At 46.4% G+C, this 26,491-nt stretch overlaps 1 protein-coding gene across 1 annotated transcript in view; it reads right to left on the bottom strand.

The window, feature by feature from the left end:
- Window positions 1–26,491, bottom strand: part of DNAH14 (dynein axonemal heavy chain 14) — a 476,940-nt gene that overhangs the window by 259,207 nt on the left and 191,242 nt on the right. Inside the window, exons 36-40 of the mRNA XM_084624945.1 lie at window positions 21,641–21,694; window positions 20,830–20,975; window positions 19,716–19,784; window positions 11,150–11,336; window positions 10,608–10,687 (exon numbers count right to left, since the gene is read on the bottom strand). Coding sequence (XP_084481071.1) covers window positions 10,608–10,687; window positions 11,150–11,336; window positions 19,716–19,784; window positions 20,830–20,975; window positions 21,641–21,694 — 536 coding nt within the window. The remainder of the gene's footprint in view (window positions 1–10,607; window positions 10,688–11,149; window positions 11,337–19,715; window positions 19,785–20,829; window positions 20,976–21,640; window positions 21,695–26,491) is intronic.

The raw sequence follows: 26,491 nt of genomic DNA on the forward strand, positions 1-26,491 counted from the left end.
AAATTTGTTGGTCTCTAAGGTGCCACAAGGACTCCTCATTGTTTTTGCTGATACAGACTAACATGGCTACCACTCTGAAACCTGTCACCAGTTGGAAGAGTGGGTATAGCCAAGGGTTTTGGAGGAGATGAGAAGTTAGCAGTTGGGAGTGGGAAAATATTGGCCTATTTGAACAAGAGAATGAAAACAGCAGGTGCAAACAGAGGGAGTGAAGCCTAGAAAATGTTTGGAAATATACTTTCTATATAAATTAAGTGATAACACAAGCCATACAGGAAATGGGTTTGTCTATACTATTTATATATTGTGACAAAGTTCCTCCTCTACCTTGGTGGATCTTGTGCTTATTGGTGGATTTGCTTGCCTTGGAGCTTCACGGCAGCCCTCAGCTTGGCCGTTTTTCTGAACCCACAGTCCAGACTGACTCCTCCTGTGTCTGACCAGGAGTTGGGAGGATTTGGTGGGAACCTGGGCTTGCCCTCTACTCCGGGTTCCAGCCCAGGGCCCTGTGGAATGCAGCTGTCTAGAGTGCCTCCTGGAACAGCTGTGTGACAGCTACAACTCCCTGGACTACTTCCCCATGGCCTCCTCCAAACACCTTCTTTATCCCCACCACAGGACCTTCTTCCTGGTGTCTGATAATGCTTGTACACCTCAGTCCTCCAACAGTCCATGTTCTCACTCTCAGCTCCTAGTGCCTCTTGCTCTCAGCTCCTCACACGCACACCACAAACTAAAGTGAACTCCTTTTTAAAACCCAGGTGCCCTGATTAGCCTGCCTTAATTGATTCTAGCAGCTTCTTGACTGGCTGCAGGTGTTCTAATCAGCCTGTCTTAATTGTCTCCAGAAGGTTCCTGATTGTTCTGGACCCTTCCCTGTTAAGGAGCCGGAATCGTTCTTCACTCGCTCCTGAGCTATTTGCTTTCCTTTCTTTCCTAAAGCCCCCCGGCCCGGATTTTTCACACTTTTCCTTTTGCTTAGTTTCCCCCCCCGCGTTTGGGCCGGACGCTTTGTTTTTTTGGTTTCGTTTTTTCCCGTTTTTTTTGAGCTGCGTCAGTGTGCTGGCCGGTCGCCAGCACCCCCCCCCCCCCGATGCCTGCTTTTGGACTTTTGTCCTTGCTTACTTGAAACCCCCGGAGGAGGGGGGGAGGACTGCCGACCTGCTGTCCGGAGAGGGGAGTGGACCCCCCCAGACCCAGCTGTTTTGTTTTTTGCCTGGACTTTTTCCGAGAGCCTTGGGACAGAGCCAACAGCTGTAGCAGACGCCAGAGGCCAGAGAACTCCCGGGCAGCTATGAATCATCGTGGAGAGAGGCCGTAAGACTGAGGGATTTTTTTTGAATTTCTACCCTCGGGGGGGGGGAGTTGACTGCATTTCAGCTGCGCCTGCGGCGGCACAGGGGTGTAGCAGGGAGCTACCCCCAGATCCATCGGTGCCCCCAACCCCCCCACCACTGTTACGACTATCACGGCCCCCGCTGCTTCGTCCCTGCTGGCAATCTGCCATCTGCCTTCGGATCCAGCTGTTTGCTTTAGACTTTGCCTTTTGGACCGGGCATAACAACCAACCAAGCGAGACTCTTTGAACACTTGTGGTGGGTTGTCCTCCCCCCCCCCCGGATTGTTTACCCCATAGCCTACCCCTACTACCGGACCCCGATTTTTGCCCCCCCCCCCCCAGTGTCTCCCTGTCTCTCCCTGCTTACAATGGCAGAGAAGGAGGGACGCAAGGCCCCTCCACCGAAATTGGTTGCCCCTTCCCCATCTACCCTCCTGCCCACCCTTCAAGATTTCCCCACCGCCTCCATTGTTAGAACCCCTGCCACCGCCCCCGCTGGGGCATCGGCAGTGGGAGGCACCGGGGCGATTACTACTGCTGCTCTGGTTCTTGCCCCACTAGATTCTAGGAACCCCCCCCCCAGTTAGACGGAAAAATCGAAGCGGGCCAAAAGGGAAGGGCCCCGCTAATGCCGCTGGACCCTCCGTGGCAGAGGCCGCCCCCACCACAGTGGCCTCGTCATCGATCGCGGCACCCCTCCCAGCTGTTCCCTCCACCAGCTCTGCGATCATCCCTCCCCCGGCCCCCAGGACGTATGCCCGGGTGGCGACAGGCCCCCCCTCACCTGCCGCCTCCTCATCTCGCCCACCCACTGCCTCCGCTGCCATTACTAGCAATCGGGGCCCTCTTCCCGCCCTGACCAGGAAGCACGGTGTCCGTTGCCTCCTAGTGCCCGCCTCGCCCCACGTGGAGGCATACGTGCAGGCGTTGGCGAAAGTGGTAGGACCCATGGCCATTGTGGCGGCCTCCAAGATGTATGGGAAGGTCGTTCTCTTTCTGGCCTCGGAGACTGCCGCCCAGGAGGCGGTGGAGAAGGGCCTAGTGGTGGGGGGGGTGTTTCTCCCCCTAGAACCGCTAGAAGATCTGGGCGTTCGCTTCGTCCTCACCTCCGTTCCTCCCTTTTTACCTAATGTTGCCCTGTTACCTGCTCTCTCTGCCCTGGGGAAGCTTGTTTCTGTTATTAGCCCTCTCCCGTTAGGCTGCAAGGACCCCGCCCTCCGTCACGTCCTTTCGTTCCGCCGGCAAGTGCAGATTTTACTGCCGGCGGGGGTGCGTGACGGAGAGGCGCTCGAGGGGTCCTTCCTAGTTCCCTACCAGGGAGCCCGCTATAGGGTCTTTTACTCCACCGGAGAGGCCCGGTGCTACCTCTGCCGCTCGGCAGGGCATGTCCGCAGGGACTGCCCTTTGGCCCGGGGGAGAGGGGCACCTGAGACCCCCGAGACCCGGCGGGATATCGGCCCTGTTGTTGCCGACACCCCTGGCCACCCGGCACCCGACACCACCCCCCCTCCCACCCGATCCACCGCTGCCCCCGTCCGGGCCCAAGAGGCACCCCTCCAACAACGCCCGGGCGACCACGGGAGTCCCACTCTTGCCGTAACCACCTCGGCAGAGCCTATGGAGGGGGGTGTGGCAAAGCTTTTACCGGGTGCAGGAGAGGGCTCGCCCCAAGGAGAACCCCCCGCCCCTAATGCTGCCTTACCGCTACCCCCCCAAACCCCTGAACCTCTGCCTCCGCGCCCCGCTCCGTCCCCTGCTACTCAACCCCCGGACGACGCCATGGAGGGCTGAACTGTAGTCCAGGGGAAGCGAGGCAAGCGGAGGGCTCGAGCTCCGCTGCATTCATCTGACGCGGAAGCCCCCCGGAAGACCAGGAAGGGAGGTACCGACCTTGAGCCTCCCGCCTCGGCCACGAGTGAGATCCATTCGCTGGTGTCGGGAGGTGAAGATAGACCAGCATTGGAGGGTGGAATCCCCCCTCCGCGGGGGACCCTCCCCTCCGAAGCCCCGGGGGAAGCCCCTTCTAACCAGATACCACCTGAACTCCCAACGAACCCCGACGTGACCGCCGAGGCGGGCCCTAGCGGAGAGGCCCCTGGGGTGGTGGGAGTTGGCCTCTCCTCTGTGTACGCAGAGATTGAAGCCCTAGATTTGACCCCGGTCACCCAGGGAGGGGATGACTTACTGCCGGCCGGCCTCGATTTGGGCAATCTCACCCCAGGCCCCCTCTCCCCATGTTCTTTCCCCCTGACTGCCTTTCCGGGTGAGCACCCCACGGAAAGTGGTTTACCACCTGAGGCCATGGCTGCCACGACCACCCCGGAGCCAGTACCTAGCATTCCTCGGAGCCCCCTCCCTTGCCCCTTAACCCCCGACCCTGCTCGGGAGGCACCTTCTTTTCGCTGCTCGCCTCCTGAAGCCCAGGGCCTTACCTCTGCCCCTGCCCCCACCCCTATTCCGGTTCAGTTTCCCTCCTCCTGCAAGGCTACCGCCGCCCCTGGGGTTATTTCTTTTCCGCCTTTTGCAGATTCCCCCCAGGGAGCAGTCTTTACGTTTTCTAGTTGCGACTCCCCAGGAGTTGCACCTTTCCCCCTGCCATCCCCGTCCGCCCCAAGGCACGAGATGGAGTTAATAACCCCAGCCTGTCAGACGCCCCGTCGGCGGTCCGCACCCTGCCTACCCGCCTTAGCGGACCACGAAGCTGTATCAAAAGCCCCACCAGGGACTGCTCTGGAAATTGTAACCCTACCCCCCCATGAGCTGCAGCATGCACTACGGGAGTTCTTGAAACAATGCCGTGGTGCCCGCGATAGGGCACAGCTGGCTCTCCAGCAATGGGGGGACTTTGATCGACTCCTTCGGGCCGCGAGAGCCCTTATGAGGGAGGGTAGAAGGCAAGGGAAGGGCGGTGCCGCGGCCTACGAGCGGGCCCGCAGCTTCCGGAAAGATTTACTTACTCACGGGATGGGACACGGGTTGCTACGCGACCCGCCGGGGGCCATGAGTACCCCCACCACTGAGAACTCCCCACCCCCCCAGCCCTCCGCATGACACCTCTCATTATTGTAACCCTGAACACCAGGGGCTGTAGGATGGCTCTCCGCAGGTCCCAGGTGCTCTCCTACCTTCGGGAGGGGGGGTACTCTGTGGTTTTCCTGCAGGAGACCCACACGGACCCAACCGCCGAGGATAGGTGGCGGCTGGAATGGGGGGACGGGGTATACTTCAGCCACTGCACGGCTTGGCAAGCTGGAGTGGCGACCCTGTTCTCCCCCACCCTGCGGCCCGAGGTGCTAGGAGTCACTGAGGCCATGCCGGGCCACTTGTTGCACCTCCGAGTTCGTCTGGAGGGGCTCGTGGTCAATTTTGTTAATATCTATGCCCCGCAAGTGAGTTCACAGCGGCCGCAATTTTACCAGCAGGTGTCCGAATTTCTCGACACCCTAGATCCACACGAGTGCCTGATCCTGGGAGGGGACTTTAACACCACCCTCGAGGAACGGGACCGCTCGGGGGCCGAGCCGAGCCCGGCCGCCGCGACCATTCTCTGAGACATAGTCGACTATCACTCCCTAGTGGACGTCTGGCGTGACTATCACCCAGATGATACTTCCACGTTTACCTTCGTTCGGGTGGAGGCCCGTCGGTCACACCGCTCTCGGTTAGACCGTATTTATCTATCCCGTCTCCATCTTTCACAGGCCCACTCCTCCACCATTCGGCCGGCCCCTTTTTCCGACCATCATTTGGTTGCCGTCACGGTCTCCCTCCGTGCAGAGGGACCGGGGCCGGCTTACTGGCATTTTAACAACAGCCTGTTGGAGGACGAGAGCTTTGTGATGTCCTTCCGGGAGTTTTGGCTGGCCTGGCGGGAGCAGTGGCGTGCCTTTCCCTCGGCGCGGCGCTGGTGGGATTTAGGGAAGGTGCGCGCCAAGCTCTTCTGCCGCAACTACACTCGGGGCACCAGCCGACGGAGAAATGCGGCGATAGAGCAGTTGGAACGGGAGGTCTTAGAGCTGGAGAGGCGCCTGGCCGCCAGCCCCGGGGACCCGTCCCTCTGTGGAGCGTGCCGGGAGAAGCGGGAGGAACTTCGAGCCCTCGAGGACCACCGGGCCCGAGGTGCCTTTGTCCGGTCCCGCATCCGCCTCCTTCAGGAGATGGATCGCGGCTCCCGCTTCTTCTACGCCCTGGAGAAAACGAGGGGGGCCAAAAAACACGTCACCTGCCTTCTAGCGGAAGACGGCACCCCCCTCACGGGTCCGGAGGAGATGTGTGGGAGGGCCCGTGACTTCTACGCAAACCTTTTCTCCCCGGATCCGACCGATCCTGGCGCTTGCGGGGTGCTCTGGGAGGAACTCCCCACGGTCAGCGTGGGCGACCGAGACCGGCTAGAGCTGCCTCTCACCCTGGCCGAGTTCTCGGAAGCCCTCCGTCGCATGCCCACCAATAAATCTCCGGGCATGGACGGGCTGACCGTGGAGTTTTACCGCGCGTTCTGGGACATCCTTGGCCCAGACCTAGTCGCTGTCTGGGCTGAGTCCTTGCAGGGCGGGGTCCTCCCTCTCTCATGCAGACGAGCGGTGCTCGCCTTGCTGCCGAAGAAGGGGGACCTCCGCGACTTACGAAACTGGCGTCCCCTCTCACTCCTTAGCACGGATTACAAAATCGTAGCGAAAGCAATCTCGCTGCGGCTAGGGTCCGTGATGGCGGACGTGATTCACCCAGACCAGACCTATACTGTCCCGGGTCGCAGCATTTTTGACAACCTCTTTTTAGTCCGAGACCTTCTGGAACTCGGGCGGAGAGACGGTCTGTCGTTCGCCCTCCTGTCTCTCGATCAAGAGAAGGCGTTCGATAGGGTAGATCATGGGTACCTCCTGAGCACCCTGCGAGCGTTTGGATTCGGACCTCAGTTTGTGAGTTTTCTCCGGGTGCTGTACGCCTCCGCGGAGTGTCTGGTTAGGCTCAACTGGACCCTGACCGAACCGGTCAGCTTCGGGCGAGGGGTGCGGCAGGGGTGTCCCCTCTCAGGCCAGCTGTACGCTCTGGCGATCGAGCCTTTCCTCTGTCTCCTCCGCAGGAGGTTGACGGGGTTGGTGCTGCGGGAGCCGGAGCTGCGGCTGGTCCTGTCGGCGTACGCCGATGACGTCCTCCTCGTGGTCCAGGACCCGGGCGACTTGGCGCGAGTGGAGGCATGCCAAGCCATCTTTTCGGCAGCCTCCTCCGCCCGAGTCAACTGGGTCAAGAGCTCTGGCTTGGCGGTGGGGGGCTGGCGGCAGGTAAGCTCCCTCCCACCCGCGCTTCAGACCATCCGGTGGAGTGCCGGCCCTCTGCTCTATCTCGGCGTTTACCTTTCTGCCACGCACCCTTCTCCGCCGGAGAACTGGCAAAATTTGGAAGGCGGCGTGATTGAGCGGATCAGGAAATGGACGAGGCTACTCCGATGTCTCTCCCTTCGGGGGAGAGCACTGGTGCTTAACCAACTAGTCCTGTCCACGCTCTGGTACCGGCTCAACACCCTAGCCCCGGCCCCGGGTTTCCTGTCCCACCTCCGGAGATTGATTCTGGAGTTCTTTTGGTCAGGATTGCACTGGGCCCCTGTTGGAGTTCTCCACTTGCCCCTGAAGGAAGGAGGGCAGGACCTGAAGTGTCTGTACACTCAGGCCCGCGTTTTCCGCCTCCAGGCCCTGCAGAGGCTCCTTTATAGTGCAGGTAGTTCGCCGTGGAGCATATTGGCGCATGCCTTTTTACGCCGCTTCCATGGGCTCCGCTATGACCGACAGCTCTTTTATCTTTGTCCGAGAGGTTTTCCGCGAGACCTCTCCGGGCTGCCGGATTTCTACCAGGACCTCCTCCGGGCCTGGAAACTGTTTTCAACGACCAGGTCCGTGGCGGCCATCGTGGGGGCAGATCTCCTCACGGAGCCCCTGCTACACAACCCCCAACTTTGTGTGCAGGCGGCGGAGTCCCGCACGGTGCGCCAGAGGTTGGTCCTGGCGGGAGTTACGAGGGTCGGGGACCTCCTGGACTACGACCGGGGGGACTGGCTGGATCCCCTGACGCTCGCTCGACGCATGGGGCTCTCCAGCCTTCGCACCCCCCGGCGCGTGCTTCAGGAGGTGGAGGCCGCTCTGACCCCCGCCGCTCGGGCTTATGTTAGCCGAGCCTTGTGCGAGGGCGCACCCCGCCCATTCCTTACCCCAGGCCCGCCGGACCTTTCCATCGGGCCCCTACCCTGCCGATCCCAACACACCCCTCATCCTTTCACTGCAAGCCGGCTGCATGAACTGCAACCGGTCGGTTTTCAAGTTGCATCACGGCAATATTTATACACACTCACGCTCCATACCCTTCATGCCCGCACCCTGGTGTCCCGCCCCGATACAAAGTGGCGAGATCTCTTACCACCTTTGGAGGGTGAGCAACCTCGGTGGGCCAGCCTGTACTCCACCTTGGTCCCGAGGCCCGTCGGGGACATCAGTTGGCGGCTCCTTCACGGGGCTGTGAGCACGGGCGTGTTTTTGACACGTTTTACCTCCCTTCCGGAGACTTGCCCTTTTTGCAACGTGAGGGAAACCCTGGCGCACGTCTATTTAGAGTGTGCCAGATTGCAGCCTCTTTTTCGGCTCCTCACAAACATTCTTTTGCGCTTTTGGCTTCATTTCTCCCCCCACCTCTTTATCTATACACTCCCCATCCGTGGCCCCACCAAGTCGCGGGATCTCCTGGTTAGCCTCCTCCTAGCCTTGGCTAAAACAGCCATTTATAAGACCAGAGAGCGGAGGTTGGCTCATGAGGCGTCCTGCGATTGTGAGGCCGTTTTCCGACTTTCAGTACATTCACGTATCCGGGCGGAGTTCCTCTGGGCAGCGTCCACCGACTCCCTTGACACCTTCGAGGAGCGGTGGGCGCTGTCCGGGGTTCTCTGCTCGGTGACCCCGTCCGGTTCCCTCCGTCTGACCCTCTGATTGAGGGAAAGAGCGAGAGCCGCCAGCCACAGCCGTTAGTTGCTGTGAATACCATCATTACTGTCTTCTAGGAGGGGTCCTATAATACATGGGTGTACCCCCCTCCCTCCCAACCACCCACCCCGCAGCCGTGCCCATCTTGTCGGGCACTCTCAGGAGAGGGAGGGTCGGTGACCCTGGGCGCGGCACTAGGTAACTCGAGAGGGTGGAAGACCACGAGTGTCGAGGAAGCCCCCCCGCTCTAGGCCACCAGGTAACTCAGGAGGGTGGAAGACCACGAGTGTCGAGGAAGCCCCCCCGCTCTGGGCCTGGGCTAACCTGAACACCTCTCCCTCCTGAAAGCTGTTGTGTTATACCTTCTGATTGCGTTGTTTTGTTGCTAAGTTTTTCTTTATCCTTTTGTATTCTCTGTAACTGTTACAAATAAATTTCCTTTCTGTTTCAAAAAAAAACCTTCCCTGTTACCTTATCCAGGGAAAAGGGACCTACTTAGCCTGGGACTAATATATCTGCCTTCTATTACTCTCCTGTAGCCATCTGGCCCGACCCTGTCACAATATATACACATATGTAAATTCCCACATGTGCATAACAACAGCTGCTGAACACTTTGGACCAGATTCATCCATGGTGTACCCTCATTATCTTCAGTGAAGTTATATCATGAAAGAATTTGGCTCTTTATCTCCCTGATGTAACTCTGAACATGTGAAGGTAAGTAAAGTACAACAGATAATGTCTGCTTCTGGTTGTCTGCTATCTCTTCCTGGACAGAAATGCACCACATTCTTTTTACAAACCCAAAACTAAAAGACATTGTGGACACCTAGGTGCTACCAAGCACATGCTGATGCTAACAGGAGTTGAGGGTGTTCAGCAATTCACTGTTCTGGAAGTTTAATACTTAAAATCTAGCTGTTTGAAAGTAGGATGCATCACTACCAAGGCTTTGTATCAACATACAAAATAAAAACCTCTAACTACACCTGTCATAAATATAAAGGGAAGGGTAAACCCCTTTGAAATCCCTCCTGGCCAGGGGAAAGCTCCTCTCACCTGTAAAGGGTTAAGAAGCTAAAGGTAACCTCGCTGGCACCTGACCAAAATGACCAATGAGGGGACAAGATACTTTCAAAAGCTGGGAGGAGGGAGAGAAACAAAGGGTCTGTGTCTGTCTATATGCTGGTTTCTGCCGGGGATAGACCAGGAATGGAATCTTAGAACTTTTAGTAAGTAATCTAGCTAGGTATGTGTTAGATTATGATTTCTTTAAATGGCTGAGAAAAGGACTGTGCTGAATAGAATAACTATTTCTGTCTGTGTATCTTTTTTGTAACTTAAGGTTTTGCCTAGAGGGGTTCTCTATGTTTTTGAATCTAATTACCCTGTAAGATATCTACCATCCTGATTTTACAGGGGGGATTTCTTTATTTCTATTTACTTCTATTTTTATTAAAAGTCTTCTTGTAAGAAACTGAACGCTTTTTGATTGTTCTCAGATCCAAGGGTTTGGGTCTGTGCAAATTGGTGAGGCTTTTTATCCAACATTTCCCAGGAAAGGGGGGGTGCAAGTGTTGGGAGGATTGTTCATTGTTCTCAAGATCGGAGGGTCTGGGTCTGTAGTCACCTAGGCAAATTGGTGAGGCTTTTTACCAAACCTTGTCCAGGAAGTGGGGTGCAAGGTTTTGGGAAGTATTTTGGGGGGAAGGACGCGTCCAAACAGCTCTTCCCCAGTAACCAGTATTAGTTTGGTGGTGGTAGCGGCCAGTCCAAGGACAACGGGTGGAATATTTTGTACCTTGGGGAAGTTTTGACCTAAGCTGGTAAAGATAAGCTTAGGAGGTTTTTCATGCAGGTCCCCACATCTGTACCCTAGAGTTCAGAGTGGGGGAGGAACCTTGACAGCACCTCTGTGCTCGCTCACAAGCAGTATGTGATGCCAAATCAAGGTTTTACCAATGGAGTTAATATTGATCTTGATTGTTTTTAAAGCTGGAGTCTTCAATGTAACTATCATCGATTAAGTCTTTTGCACATTTTTAAAGCAATTTTACATTTTTGTTTGTTTAGGGTAATGATTATAACAGAGCTCCTCAGTCCTCTAACTTCCATCTTGTGATGAGATATACCAAAATCCACTGGGCTGGTGATGTCAGTGTGTAAGTCAATACTCTTGTTAAAGATTCTCTGCTCACAACATTTTAGTTGTGAGATTGTGTGTTATTTTGCTTGTTAAGACACCATAATAAAGACCTAAATTTTAGTAATATAGCGTGGGAGAGATTTAGACTCTTACTCACTGTATTTTTAATTCTTTTTTCTTCTGTCCAGCCCTCAATAACACTGTCTTTATGGCTCTCATACCAAAATCATAATGATCCTAGAAAACATTAAATATATTTCCTTAACAAGGCTAAAAGAACATAACAATTTCTTAAACAATATCAGACACAAATTGACATACGCACTTGAGAACAAGAAACTCAGTGGGATTGCTTGGATGCAGACAAAGGCAAAAGTTGTCCCTGGAACTATATACTTACTATATAAAGCACTAACAATGCCCCGCAGCTGCCTTTCCACCTCCCGTTCCCCATCCCCTCCAGTGACTGAAGGGGTGTTAATGGGCCACTTCACATCAAATGGTTCCTTGAAAAATGTGTTGACTACTTATGCTAAACAACCTGTTCCACCTTGTATTTAACTGTGTCACTCTGAGTAGGTTTCCCAGACCTGAAGAAGAGCTCTGTGTAAGTCAAAAGCTTGTCTCTCTAACCAACAGAAGCTGGTCCAATAAAAGATATTACCTCTTGTCTCTCTAATTCTGAAAATTATATTTTACCTGTTGTGACAGCTGATTACAAGCCAACTGGTAAAGATTGACCAATTTCCCAGAGAGTGACTTTGCTGATTTGAAACCTTCTGAAAATAACATTACTTCAGCAATGAGTTGATAATCTGGTACCATCATTGAGACAGGTCGAAATAGAGATTTTAAATTGTCTGGGAGTTCTACACGGCCTTTGTAGCTGGTGAAGAAGAAGAAAATGACTCAAGACTTCAAAAGTTACATCTGTATTAATTATCTGGGAGTTAGAATAGTAAGAAACACAAAAAAGTTATAGTATAGGTACAGTACTTAGATATTTTAATTACATAAAATATTTTGGTATTATCCTAAGGGAATTAAACAGCGAAGTTTTATTGCTTACATCAACACATTTTATTTAGTCCACAGCAGATAATTTATTTTAGGATTGCCAAGTTATAACAATTTCCCTTAAGTTTAGATGTTTTGAATAAATACAAATGCATGCATGCACAATCATTAGTTTTGGTATAAAAACAGGCAGGAGATAATTATCTACAGATATGCTTCCATTCTCTTTTAGAAGAATGTAAGACTTATGCAGATTCAGACACCTGCACCTCTTCTTGCCTTCATTGTGTGTGTTCAGCTGGCATTCAGTACCTCTCAGGATTTGATATAAAATTCCTATTAATGCATATAGGAGCTATATTCATAAATCTCATATGCAGACACATCCCTAAACTTTTATTCTATGGATCAGCATAATCACTGTACATGAAAAGATGGTAAACATTTACATTTTTTCTTTTCTTATGCCTACACTTTAACAATAAAACCAAGGAATCTTGCTGTAAAGAGAAATGGTATTTGCAGTATAACAACAGGCTGCCCATTAAACCTATACAGGACAAAACACCCATTCCAGCTGTTACTACAATAATCTGACCAATCTGAGTTAGCATGCGCCATCAAAACACATGGGGATGAATGCACATAACAAAATGTGGATCAATAGCAAATGTGTTTTCTGAAGACAGAACATTGAGATGAGAATGGCTGTCCATCTTTAATTCATGACCCTTCACTCAATCCATACTGTAATTCTGGACTAACTTTCAGTAACACAAAAATTAATGATTCAGAGACTGAAAAATGTTCCTTTTGGCTCAGCTAAAACAAGAATACTGTTGCATAGGAGGCAGAGAGAAGTACATTTGTCTCTCACTACCAGTCCTTTTCTGTCCCCTCAGCCAGGTTTCAAAGGCGCAGACATATGCTTCTCCCTTCACCCAAGGAACATATAACATTTATCACCAGTACTTCTTAAATGTATAATTTCTTCTGACTGCTTGTAACGGAGCAAGAAAAACAGACTTCTGAAAAGAAATGACGGCATTATGACAGTCTTATTACATTATCACATAGTATTTTCCCCTGGACCCCTGCTTCATTCAGTGCATAAGATGAATAATGTTCAGGAAATGAGGCAAATATTCAATACTTCTTTTTATCCTCATTATTTAACACGTGGGCCCATTCTTCATTTACTGGAGGTCACCCAAACCCTGCAATGAATAAAGAATTATTAATCTTTTTTTGGGCTTTTCTATCATTCTCATCATTGCTTATCTGAACTAATAAACATTGATGAATTTATCTTCAACAACATCTCTGAGAGATTAGAAGGGTTTTCACAAATAATGAAATGAGATTAAGGCAAAAAACCATTAAAATCTCCATTAATTTTGGACACCTCAGTGATTAATAATTCTATAGTCACTGCAGGATTTGAATGGTTTCCATAGTATGGGACCACACGTTGAATGATAAGGATAAAAAGAAATATTGAATATCCCTGGAATATCATCTATCTTGTACACTAAATAAGGCAAGCATCATGTGGAAAAAAGGTATGTAATTATACAACTAAAGGTGAGCATAATGAAAACATATAATGGGGCAGCGTCAACTGCTGTGTGTGCAGTTTCCTTTCCTTTGTGGTCCAGCTCTTGCCAAACTGGCTTTTCTCTATTCAAGTCCAATTAGTCCAGTCCACCAATTTAACATAAAATGAATCACGCAGCTTTTATGTTCCAGGGCTTGCAGTCTTCCTCTACTTCTCAGGTGTTCCCTAAAGACAGCCTGATGTTAGATTGTTTACCCTGTCTCATCCAAGCCCTTCTGCCTCCCTTATTCTCTGTTCTTCTTTTATAACTGGGCTTGTTTTCTTTACTGGTTCAAGCTGTGCTTGTCTCCATAATTGGTGTGATCAGCATAGTTTTTCTTCTCTCTTCTGCCTATGTTCTGTATGGGATTTGTAAACCTCATCACAAATCCTCCCTCTCAAGGCTAAATCCGCAAGGCCTACTTCTCTTGACAGAAAATCTGTATTGTGATGCAATTTTCCTGCCTGGTGCTTGTATCCAAAAGGCATATGGTTGCAACGATAGATACTACTGCATGATCCTAGGGTTTGTCTATTTCAGGGGTTCTCAAACTTCATTGTACTGTGAACTCCTTCAGACAATAAAAATTACTACACGACCCCAAGAGGGAGGTTGAAGCCTGAGCCAGCCCGAGCCCCCAGTGTGTATGTGTGTGTGGGCAGGGGGCCTGTAACCCGTGGGCTTTGGTTCTGGGCACAGCAAGTCTAAGCCAGCCCTGGTGACCCCATTAAAATGGGGTCCCGACCCACAGTTTGAGAACCACTGGTCTATTTCATTACATTCAGCCAGCACAACAGGGAATGAGTTCGTTCCCCAGGAAGTAGTACTATAGGTTCTCTATCAACCACTTGGTAGCCAAACATTCCTTCTCTATCACCGAATATACCTCTCAAAAAAATGAGCTTCTGGCTGAGGTACACTACCAAGTGTTCTTCTCCTGTACCTCCTGGGAATGGAGACCGCTCCTTGACCTATTTTGGAGGCAATTATTTTCAAGACAAATTACTTCTTGAAGTCCAGGCTATACTACACTGGGTGTCTGCAGGATATGTCTTTCAGGTCTTGAAAGTATCTTTCACAGATTGGCATCCTAGGAAGGCCCATATTTGCATTTTAATGGTGGAAGTTTTGTAGACCTGTAACACATGGATCTTATCCAACAAGGGGCAGTCTTACCTGCCACGGACCAAGTATCCCGAGTAATGGACTTCCCATTTACTTTCTGTGCACTTGGCAAGGTTGGCCATCAACCTGGCTTCCCGCAGTGCTTGAAGGACAGTGGATACTTTGTCCAGATGGGAATTCCAATCTTTCCTATAAATGACTACATTTCTGAGGAATGCCACCACATATTGATTATGAGGTTGGAGTAGTCGCTCCATCAACCGTTGAAAAGTAGCCACTGCTCCATGCAACTTGAAGGACATCATTTTAAAATGGAATCAGCTGAGTAGCGTGGAAAAAGCCATCTTCTCTTGAAAGTCAGGTGTTAAGGGAATTTACTAGTACCCCTTTGCCAAATCCAGAGTTGTGATGCACTGGGCTTCTCCTAACCAGTCTAAGAGTTCATCCACCCAAAGCATAGGGTAGGCATCACGTTATGAAACTGGGCATCAAATTTTGAAATTGCACTCACTTTTCTGAGGTCTGTACAAAAACACAATGCCATCTGGCTTTGGGACCAGCATAACTGGACTCCTCCAGTCACTTTGGGATTCCTCTGTTATCCCAAGTTCTAACATGGCCTTGAACTCTTTCTCAACTTCTCCTCTCAGTTTGTTGGGGACTGGTCAGAGCCCCTTCTGTATTACTTTACTGGGCTCAGTATTAATAAAGATAGTGTGCAATGGACATATTCCTGGGGTGGGCTAAAAACACCTTTGTAAATGTGGCCACCAGTTGAGATGTCTGCTCCTTTGGCTCCTAGTTTAGGTTCTCTCTGAGAGGCACTAAGTTTGTTTCAGGTACTAATTAATTTGGGGTCCTAGTTTTGGGTCCTCAGGGCACAGCATGACAAAGAGGCCTTCCCTGGCTTCTGCACATTTATATGGTAAATTTGCTGACATTTCCCTGCCCCCGGTTGTTAAATACTCCATGCTTCCTACCGTCTTCATTACCTAATGAGGTCCTTGTCACTTGGCTATCCACTTTGATTCTGAGTTTGGAAGAAGCACCAGAATTTGGTCACCTAGCTGGAAGGTGTATGGTTGAGCCCCTTTATTATAATACTGTCATTGCCATTCCTGCACTTCTTCAAAGGTGTGGGGGTTTTTTGTTTTTGTTTTGTTTTTTTTGAGTGTAGGGACCCACAGTTCCCAGTCTCTCACATAACTTTAAGACACATTGTACAAGGTGTTTGGATCTTGGAGCCTGGCTTTCCCATGTCTCCTGCACTAGGTCTAGTATGCCTCTTGGCTTTTGTCCATACAACAGTTCAAATGCAGAAAATCGTGTTGAGGCTTGTGGTACTTCCCTGATGACAAAGAGCAGGACTGGGAGTAGTTGGTCCCATTGTCAAGGGTCCTGGATGATGAATTTCTTGAGTATTTTCTTTAATGTCTGTTTAAACATTTTAACAAAGGCCATCTGTCTGTGGATAGTACACAGATGTGCACAGCGCTTTGACTTTTAATATATCAATGCAGACTTCTCTCTTCATCCAGAATATGAAATTAGTTCCCGGTCTATCGGGATCTCTTTGGGGATGCCTACCCATGAGAAGACCTTCTGCAGCTTGTTAGCAATAGTCTTGGTGTCTGTGGATCAGAGTGGTATGGCTTCCAAGTATCAGGTGGCATAGTCTATGATAAGTATATAATTGTTGTACAGAGGCACTGTTCTCTAGGGGGCTTATCTGGTTGACTCCTATTTGTTCAAAGGGGGCCTCCATCAAGGGAAGGGATACTACTGGATCCCATGGGACTCCGTCAGTGGACACAAACTGGCAGTTGGGACATGATGTACAAACATTCCCAACTTTTTTGAGGATACCTAGACTGAGTCTTATCTTTCTCCAGGTGTCCCACACAAGGAATTGCAGATGAAGAAGCTAATGATATAACCATGGTACTAGTAAATGTGTATGGATCTCCTGCATCTTCTTGTCTTGGTCTATGTGATAGAATCAGTCCATCTTGAGGACAAAGAGGGGGCACTGTTGTGCCTTCAAGAGGTCCACATCCTCTCCTTATTGATCATTGCTACTTGTTCGAAGGTCTGACTCAAAGTCTCATGTCATTGCTTTGCTCCACACAGAAATCTGAGCCTCTCTGAGTCCAGTTGCAGTGGTGAGTGTCTCGTCTGGACTCATGGAAGAACATTCCTTGGCATCTTCTGCCTTGCCTGGGTTGACTACAGACTCTGTGGTCTCCATTATGCCTCCAGATGGAATTGTCACTCACCTCTCACCTTTCTAGTCACTTCTCTTTCCAGGTCTATTTCCTTGTGAACTGGGAGGTGAGTAGCGCAAGGCTCGTAAAGGAGTAAAAGCCCTTAATACTTCTTTTGGGGTGTCTCCCTAGAGGTCCTGAGCTAAGGGGAATGTGACACTCTACACCCCAGGGGAGCGCCCTGTAATTCCCATATTCATCATTTGCATATAATTGTGATATCGCATACAAAGCATGTAAGGTATCATGGCAAAGGTTATGATCTGCTGAAACCCACTGTTCCATCTAAACATATATATATCATTAATGCATATGAAGTTATGAGAATTGTGTTGTATGATTGCCACTAAAATATGCTGTAGGTTTGGGAAGTGCCCAGATACCTAGCTCCCCAAAGACAATAACCAGGGGGATAACCAATGCCCAGGCAGGTGTCAAACAACCATCAACAGCCATTGTCCAGCAAGGGAGCTACAATGCAATGACTCGCTTGCACAAGGCCTCATCCGGGGAACTGCTCAATCTTGCCTGGTGACTCAACAATGCCCACCTGACATGTCTGGACTTATGTTCTCCAAGCACATGAACTAAGGGTATAAAACAGAACACAGTGGTCCGATGCTTTGCCTTTTCTCCTTCCCCCACCTATGCTGCAAGCGACAAGGACACTGAGAAGAAAGAAGATTTCAATGGAGGAGACTGGCCCAGGTTTAAGAGACAAACCTGTGTATTAAGGACTGTAAGATCCAGTGGGGTGAGAACATTGCTTGATCTAAATACTGTCCAGTGTGATAAGGGTTAAGGTTTAGACTGCATGCTTATATTTTCTTTTGTTTTTGGTAACCACTCTGACTTATAATCACTTATAATCATTTAAAATCTATCTTTTGCAGTCAATAAATTGTTTGACTCTATCTTTTACCAGTGAGTTTGCCTGAAGTGCTTGGTAAATCTGCTCAGGTGTACAAAGGCTGGTGTATATCCACTTTCCGTTGATGAAATGGTGAACGAATTAATAAACTTGCATTGCTCAAAAAAGGGTCTTGAACAGTGCAAGACAGTATATTACTGAGTTAATGGGGTCACGCATACCTTCATCTCTCCCTGGTTCCCATCAGCAGCCAATTTTACTGTAATGCTGGGTTACTGTAAAAATTCTCCATGGATGTATAATGGGGATTCCCACCCCCTGCCACTAAGTTCCCTACTGTTCCCACTATCCGCTCCCAGAAAATTTTCTGGTCACACCCCAAGTATTAGGAGCCAGTGTTTTTTGGCCATTTGCCTCTACTGGAATTGTGAGTTTTCCTAGGGCTTTTCTCTATGCCCTATTTTCTCTTGTCCACATGTGAATAAAGTTACACTCTATGGATGGGCAGTCACAAAATCTATGTCGCTGTTGTCCACAGGAGTAGCAGACAATTGCATCTGATCCTTGTCGTTTACCAGCCTTTGTGTCTTCTTTCTAAGTTTCACTGGGCCCAAGTTCCTGCACTGGTTTGGGCTTAGCAGGGCATTTAACATTACGGACTTACCACTACTGGGCCCTGTGAGGGGCACCTGTCATCTATCCTGTCCAATGACCCATTAAGTGTCTGGGCATTAGCCTTTGGGCAATAACCTGTGGCTGTGCTTTGGGGGAAGGGGGCACTTATGGCACAAATACTGACAGTAGGTTTCTAAACAAGCCCAAAGAACTCTCCAGCGGAAGAGGATGCTAAGGCACAGATATGTGTACAGGTGTGTTAATTATTTTATATAGATCTGTGTATTTCTCATGTTACTAAGTAAAGAGAAAATATGTAATGAATCCTGTGCAAAGTCTATCTATTGGCTGGCTTTCACTATCATGTACTCCTGAGAGGAAAACTAAGCCAGAAGACTCACACCTTTGCTGGCATTCTAGGGAATCTGCAAAAGCTGCTGTAGAGGCACGGGGGAAATGGGACACTAAATTTTCAGGGCCTACGGAATTGGGACCTCAGGGTCCCCATAGACAAAAGGTGAGTCAGACCTGAGGTCTGCACCGGGAGTGTGTGCCCGAAGCCACAACAGGGACTAAACTCTGTCCAGCCCCAGCAAGCTTAAGACAAGTTGGATTCAACATTTAGGTTTCCTCACAGCAGTCTAGTGAGTGTCCAATAGCGGGAACTCAGCCAGATCTGTGACAATAAGGAAGGAGGACTGAAGTTGGAGAAGAACACCAAACCAGCAGCTAGGCAGGTGACTTGAGAGAAAAGCAGACAATAAGAGGAGAGGTAAGCAGAAATAAGATCTGAGAAGTACAGACACAGAAGGCTGAAATGGAGGACAAGCAGCTCAGATTTCAGGTGATAAATGACTGGAACCCAATATGCAGGGATTTAAACATGGGAGTGTCAACAATAGTGGCCAGAGAGGAAGATAATTATGGCAGCAGTGTCTTGAATAGATTGCAGGGATGCAAGGGGACAAGCCAGGGAGGCCATGGAGTAAACAGGAGTAAGTCAATTACGTTTTTGTCAAGGTCCAATTTTTATGGTCAAGGTATAGTCAAGGTCCAGACTCCAGAGAAAATAATAAAAATAACAACAATAATGATAAATAAATAAAAATATTTCTGGTTCTGTTCAAAAGCATCTGGCAGTCCAGATTTGGCCCACAGCCTCCATACTGACTACCCCTGGGGTTTCGGTAGCTGAGACAAGGGGTTACCAACGCACAGACTAGGGTGTAAGGATGATGAAGAAAAAACAGATTTTCAGAGATTTTATAAAGGAAGAATCACATGACTTGCCAACAGCCTGATAAGAGGGGAAGAGCAGAGGAGGCAAATACTACTCTATAGCTATAAACCCATTTGACAGGGGAAAAGTTACAAATGTTATGACTATAAAGAGGGAGAGGGAAATGGGGAGGAAAGAAATGATGAATTCATGACATAGAAAGTACAAAAAATATATTGAAAAAAATAGGAAATATAATTTGGTTTCTTCATTTTGAGCAAATATGTTAGAAAGCAACATGCCGAGCCTTAAAGGACAGATGATGACCATAAATTAGGAAAAACAGTCTCATCATTCCTTTTGGGTCCTGGAACAAGTTACAGAAAAAAAGAGAGTAACTCTTTAGTTACTAAACAGCCAAATATTCTAACTGATCTGGAAGATAAACTAATGTCAAAAAGCAGCCTAGAGTTTAATCTGTATGAGGCATCAAAGGGGAATTTTGAAGCTCATGCTTCGGCATTCTCAAACAAGTCTATCTTTTATTGTCACTTACCCAGGATTCATGGTAATAAAGATTCCACAGGATGTATTGATACGGATTTCTTTTCCTTCCAGCACAAATCTATGTTATAAAGCACATTATTAGTCATTTACCAAAAAAAAAAAAAAAGGGGGGGGGAGAAAAATGTTTTCTGCAAATTTTAACTGGATAATACTACTGTATAATGTGTATACAAATATTAAAAAGACACAGAAGCCCTAAAATGCATAAAAACAAAGCAAAATTATGAGGGAAAGAGGGAAGACAAAGATGAATGACTTTGGGACAAATCTTGAACAAAGTGCAAAGCACAAGTAAATGGGCCTTTCACAGAGAATCTCTGTGAGCGTGAAAATCCTCCATTGTAGGGAAGGAAAGGCCAGTGCATCAATTACTGCAGACTATGACCTATAGTAATGGCTGTAGCCTCTGCATTCATGCATACATACAATAAGCGTTTTGGTCAGTGGATTTACAGTCAAGGACCTGGTCACACAACAACTCTCCCGTTACCCTCCTGGCTCAAACATCCGCCCCTCCACACTGCTCCAGAGGACTCCAAGCACTGCTATAATGAGGGTACAGCGTCCTCCTCTTGTGCAACCCCTCCACGGTTTCCTCTTCCCCACTCACATGTAGCAGAACCTAAGTGATTCGAGTGCATTTAGGGCCTTTATGTACCTATGGAGGGGATGAGGGCATGATTTAGCTTTCTGTTTCCTTTTTCGGAGTGTGGGGAAGCCAAACAGATATTTAGGTTTTCTGTTTGTTGCTAGCAGAACTTGTCCTCTGAACAAGGTATACAAGGATTTCCCTCTGCCCCATTCTCTGCTCACTCAATCATAATATAAACTAACTCCTTCAAGGTAAACTATACAATAGTTTGAGGCACAATCGTAACATTGTTCTTAGCAAACCAAAAAAACAAACCTTGCCCACACTGCTTAAGAGAAACCATCCTAACCCTGCTAGGAATGTTTAAATCTGGTTATCATCAGCACAGGATCAACCATACTGTGGAACAGGTGTAAGAAATTCAAGTGCCTTTCTAGAGCTAAAGCAGTAAATAGCCAGTTCTATAAGGCACTATTACTTGCAAAAGAATCAAGGAAATGAAAACAAATACCTGATAACATGACTATCTTTTGCTGCCTTGATTGTCTGAATTTGTGAAGCAATTACAGACAGAACTTCTATATCTATGCGATTGAACTCATCAAAACAACACCATGTTCCAGACTGAACTAGTCCACAGAAGAATTTTCCTACCATCTTAAGGGAAAAAAAACCAAACAGAAATTAGTATTAATAGCTGAAGCTTTAGATGATTTTTGTAATACTGATTCTTGAAAAACTGCAATGTCCTTTAAGCACAAGAGAGTGAGAGTAAAAAGAGAAAGAAATCATCTTATTTACTCAAAGGAGCAGAAAAATAGATTAAACGTATTCTCTGACCCTAATCTAAACATATTCTGGATCTAGACTTGCACACAGCTCCCTGATCCCATCTCTAAATTTAACTGCATTCACTTTTCCTTAAAAAAAAACAACAAACCTTGTATTATTATCATAATCATAGTTTTCAAAACAGAAATGTACTATAGTTGTAGGATAGAACTAACAGGAAAAACATGAAATATTTTTTCTTTTGAAAGCTAAATTATAATAGGTGAGACACAGTCTTAAAAAGCTCGGATATTGACAGAGATGTTCTAAATTATTATTTAGATATATTCCTTAGCAATTTATAACACCAGTCTGTTGGTGAATTAAAAACCCAAAAGAGCAAATGGCACTGGCAGTCTTATCTTTATACCTGCAGTAAGTAGCGGATGAACTTTGTTATTGTACTGTCATTTCACGGGGAATTACATTTATTCTGCTTTGCAATACTATCCTGCTAAGTTATTTGAGATAAAGAACATAACATGCCTTACCTGATAATCCAAACCTTCAAAACAATTAAAAACCACACAGAGTTTTCCCATGGCCTAAGGGAAAGAATACTGTTTTAGAGCAGATATGATACATTTCTTGAAACATTAAAATAATAGTGTATGAATAAGGTCATCCCCATAGACATAAAAGTTGTTGAAAGCATATTTTTGAAAAATTGTTTTTGATGGACAAATTTTTATAAATGATTCTAAAAGGAGAGAAGTAACCTCACCTTAGGTCTGATTCACCCTTTACATTTCTAAATCATCACTCTTCACATTTACAATTAGGGAAGTATTCCCAAACATTTGAAAGCTGAGCCCCCCTTCAGGAAAATTAAACAAACTGCATTCCCCTACAACCAGTCCGCATTTTTTAAAGGCCTCCTTCGCTTAGATTATGCCTACACTGCAAAGTAAAAACTAACAAACAAACAAAAAAACCCCAGTGAGTTCCTAACTCAGGTTAGTTAACGCAGGTTTAAAATAACAGTGAAGACACAGAAACTCAACTTTTAGCAGGTCAAGTTCAACCCAAGGCTGCCCTACAAACGTTCACTCAAGTTGCTAAAACTGAGCTAAAAGCAGAGTTGCCGTGTCTTTGCACACCTTTTCTTTTGCAACGTAGACATAATTTTAATGTAAACATTTTCCATACCTCTTCTTCCCCAGCAGCTTGTGCGGGAGGGGACAGGTACAATCTATACTTTGAGAAACTGGAATAAATTGTGGAAATCTTAACAGTACGATACTTCCTCTCCTTTTATACATGCTTCAAAGAACTGTGAAATAGTGAACAATGTTGACATTTAGGCTACATCTGTACTAGGAGCTAGGGGTGTGAGACCCAGTTTGCACACATATACTTGTGCTAGCTCTCATTGAGCTAATGCAAATATAAATAGTAATGTAGCTGTGGTAGCACAGGTACCAGCAGCAGTGGCATGGTTCAGGTGTGCCAACTCAAACCTGCTTGACAGCAGTGGGTATGTACGTTCATCCTGAATCAGGACAAAATTTCATAAGACTTTCTAAAAAAAACTTTTTATTAGGGCAAAGTTACAATAAAATGTTAACATACTACATTGTACATTATTTATTACTTATTCAAGATCAGTATAATACTCAAAAAACCAAAGCAAAGAACTGGGGTGCTTAGCCTCCCTTCCACCCCCAAGACCAGTTCCAGGCTGGAGAGGCATAGAGCTGGAGTGCTCAGCTTCTCCAGCTGCGGAACTAGAGGATGCTCAGCCTCCCCACCTCTCCCAACTCGATGTCTCTCTGGACCCAGATCTGGAGGGGGAGGCAGGGAGGCTGAGTGCCTGTTCTCTGCTTCTACAGCCCTAGAGCTGGCAGGGAGGCTAAGACAGAGTCAGTGCATCCTGGGCAGCCCTCGGGGAAAGTTTTTGTCAATTTCACATCCTTTAAGGGCAGCATTCTCTTCAGTTTTACTAGATTGCATATGACATACGTCTTTTGCAAATACAGAAAGAAAAATATACACAATCTAAAACAGCAGCAATATCCGTATATTAAAATGCCAATCAGAACTTAATAAAAACTCTCTTCTTTGGTACAATGCTAATAGGGCAAAAATTCGCATTGATTTAATTACTACTGTGGACTGTGAAAATACTAAAATCATTATCTTTAGAGATGGCGATAAAAATTCTTTTTTTTTATTAAGCAAAAAAGGTTAAATTCTTGCTTTCAGCAGCTGGAAAATTCTACAATCCAAAAATTCTATAATCATTCTATAATGAGGTAGATCTTCCAATGCTCCAGATGAGCAAAAAAGAAGATGTGAAGGAACTTTTTCATATCTGCCTTTAAGGACAGCAGTTTCCATGATCTGGAATCTTAACAGAGTATGTATCTTACATAAATGAGGATTTGATAATTCAAATATAGTTAAAAACATGGGCAATCTTCAAAGTAGAAAACCCAAAGGCAAAGTTAAAATCAGGAATCATAGCCGTATCTTCTTCTTGGGTAACATCTGTCATTCTGAGTTGATTACATTGGTTAAAACATATTGCAAAGGAGTAACAGAAAAACCGAACCTAACTATAATAATATGGATGGTCTTATACCATGAAAATAAGGAGTACCCAGGTTGTTCCTCCATCTCCTAAAGGCAAATACAAACCAATCTATAATTTGGAAGAGTACAGATCTTAGACCAAAATTTAAGAAAATCTATACAAATTCTACTACTTTCAGAAAAAACACCCATCTCGGCATGTAAAAATGAGGCAGGGGTAGAAACTGGGAGAATTAAAAATCTCCTCAAAAATACTAAGGCTGAAATTTGGCCTCTACACCAAATTTTGGCCCCATGGAGCATCTGCAATATTATTTTAGCATTGAAAATTCTTAGCACAGGGCAGGAGTTAAAGTCTCTTCAGTGTTTTCTTCCCTTGATACTGTGTTTGTTGGGGGACCTATTCGAGCATTAGAATCTCCTAAAATAATCAGCTGAACCATTGGGAATTGAAGATTTATCATACCAATTTACATATCCAAGCATCCCCACAATGACTCAGAATAAAATGTGGAAGATAAACATTTAATAAAAAAATTTGGAGATGAGGAAATTTTTAAAAATAGCCTGAATGTCCTGACACTTTGATTCCAAAAGTAAAATCTGGCACCGGAGAAGGATAATGGCATCTTCTCTTCAACTCCCTCTGGCAAGGGGCTACTGTCAAGTCTGATGGTGTGCTCCTGGACAGTGTGGAGTCTGAACCGCCATGTACTGAGCAGCTGGATTTTAAGGGGAATGCAAAGCAGCTTCCATTCTGGAAGACAGAGAATAATTTGTAGAAAAAATTCTCCGATAAGAGAAAGGGAAAAGAGTGTGACTAAGACTTATGCTCTGATTACGAACCACGAGCAGGAAGAAACAACCGTGGAGGGTAGGGGTATTTGTGCCTCTTTATAACTTCAGCAGGAAGTACAAGAATGCTGAGGGCGCATGCGCTACGCTAATGGTACAATTATGGAAAAAATATCTCTGGCTTCAATGCATTGGCATGCACACACCTGAAGTGAAATGGTCACATATAAGCCCTTGTAGAATAATAATTTATTACAATATATTTACTATACTTTGTTTTTTATTCTACATGCAGTGTGGAAAATTCAGCCTATGTACCTATAGAAAAACTATACAAATTCTACTACTTTCAGAAAAACTACCCATCTCGGCATGTAAAAATGGGTCCAACTCCACAAGCCTATGAAATTACTCAAGGGTTGAATGTGGCCTAATTCCCCAAAGTGTTTTATAGTGACTCAATTATGAACTCAAGAAAATTATTTGTTTAAGGTGAAACTGAAAATGCCAAAGCAATTGGTACGGGTGAAGGGAAGAGTTCCAGACAGAGGGAACAGAAGTAAAAGAGTGACATCCAAAACAAGTGCTGAGTAGGAAGGAGAATGATGGAGCACACTTGTTACCTTTTGAAAATTAGGAGGGCAATGTGAAATTAGAATTGAACACATTAAGTGCAGTTTGCCCATTCTCTATCTTCCATAATCTCAGTCACTACTTCCATTGTTAGAAAGCCACTCTGCAACAGCATTTTCCTTTTACCAAAGAAAGAAAATTACGTACATGGCTCAGCTGGTACCCAGAGCTTTACAGCAGGGGGACATGAATTCTTACTTTTGGAAACCAAAAAAAAAAAATCTTTCTCTGAACGGCCACTTGGTTCTAATCCTGGGTTGCCTGCACGGCATCTCTATGCACACCCAACATGTTTCTGTGCTAATCCCATCTATATTTTTTAAATCAGATGTGAGAATCTTCATTGTGAGATTTCCCATTTGCTATACTAATTACTTGTTCTGAAATAGTTATGTAATTCATTCAGCTATTTTAAATTAATGCATCTGATTACCTTATACACTCTCTTTTATAATTTGTATACATGTAATTTGCCATGTAAAAGGGCTTTCTTTCTTTTTCATTTCAGTAGACAGCTACTGTAATGGTTGACCATACACATGAAGAATAAAAAGATAGATATGAGAAAATAAGACCTGATGCTGTGAGATACTGAAAACCTCCGGTAAGATATTAAGTACAGTAGAACCTCAAAGTTATGAACACCAGAGTTATGAACTGACCAGTCAACTACACACCTCATTTGTATCCGGAAGTACACAATCAGGCAGTAGCAGAGACAATAAAATAAAATAAAATAAAATAAAAAGCAAATACAGAACAGTGTTAAATGTAAACTACTAAAAAATAAAGGGAAAGTTTAAACAAAGATTTGACAAGGCAAGGAAATTGTTTCTGTGCTTGTGTCATTTAAGTTAAGATGGTTAAAAGCAGCATTTTTCTTCTGCATAATAATATTTCAAAGTTGTATTAAGTCAGTGTTCACTTGTAAACTTTTCAAAGAACAACCATAATGTTTTGTTTGGAGTTTGTTCAGAACATTTCAGAGTTATGAACAATCTCCATTCCCGAAGTGTTTGTAACTCAGAGGTTCTACTGTATTCTGAAGTCCGATTCAAAGGGAGTTGAGGATGCTCAACACTTTGCAGCATTGCATCCTTGGTGTATTACTGTTTTATGAATAAAGGTCAACATCTCACGTATCAGTTTTCCAGTGATGTTTATAAACATTTTCTGAGGCTTTTTAGATCATAGAAGCAAAGCTTCCAATATTCTCTAACAATATACAGTTTTAAAAGAAGAAAAGTAGCAGTAAGTTTTGTCTCTTAATAAAAAGTAGGGGCCAAAAAGAAGCTGAAAACATCAATATTTTTAACACATATCTACCAAGTATATGTTTCTTAAGCATTTTAATACTGAACAGTTCAGAGCTCAACCAA

This window comes from Lepidochelys olivacea, assembly GCF_965140295.1.
Source record: "Lepidochelys olivacea isolate rLepOli2 genome assembly, chromosome: 3".
Taxonomy (NCBI): Eukaryota; Metazoa; Chordata; order Testudines; family Cheloniidae; genus Lepidochelys; species Lepidochelys olivacea.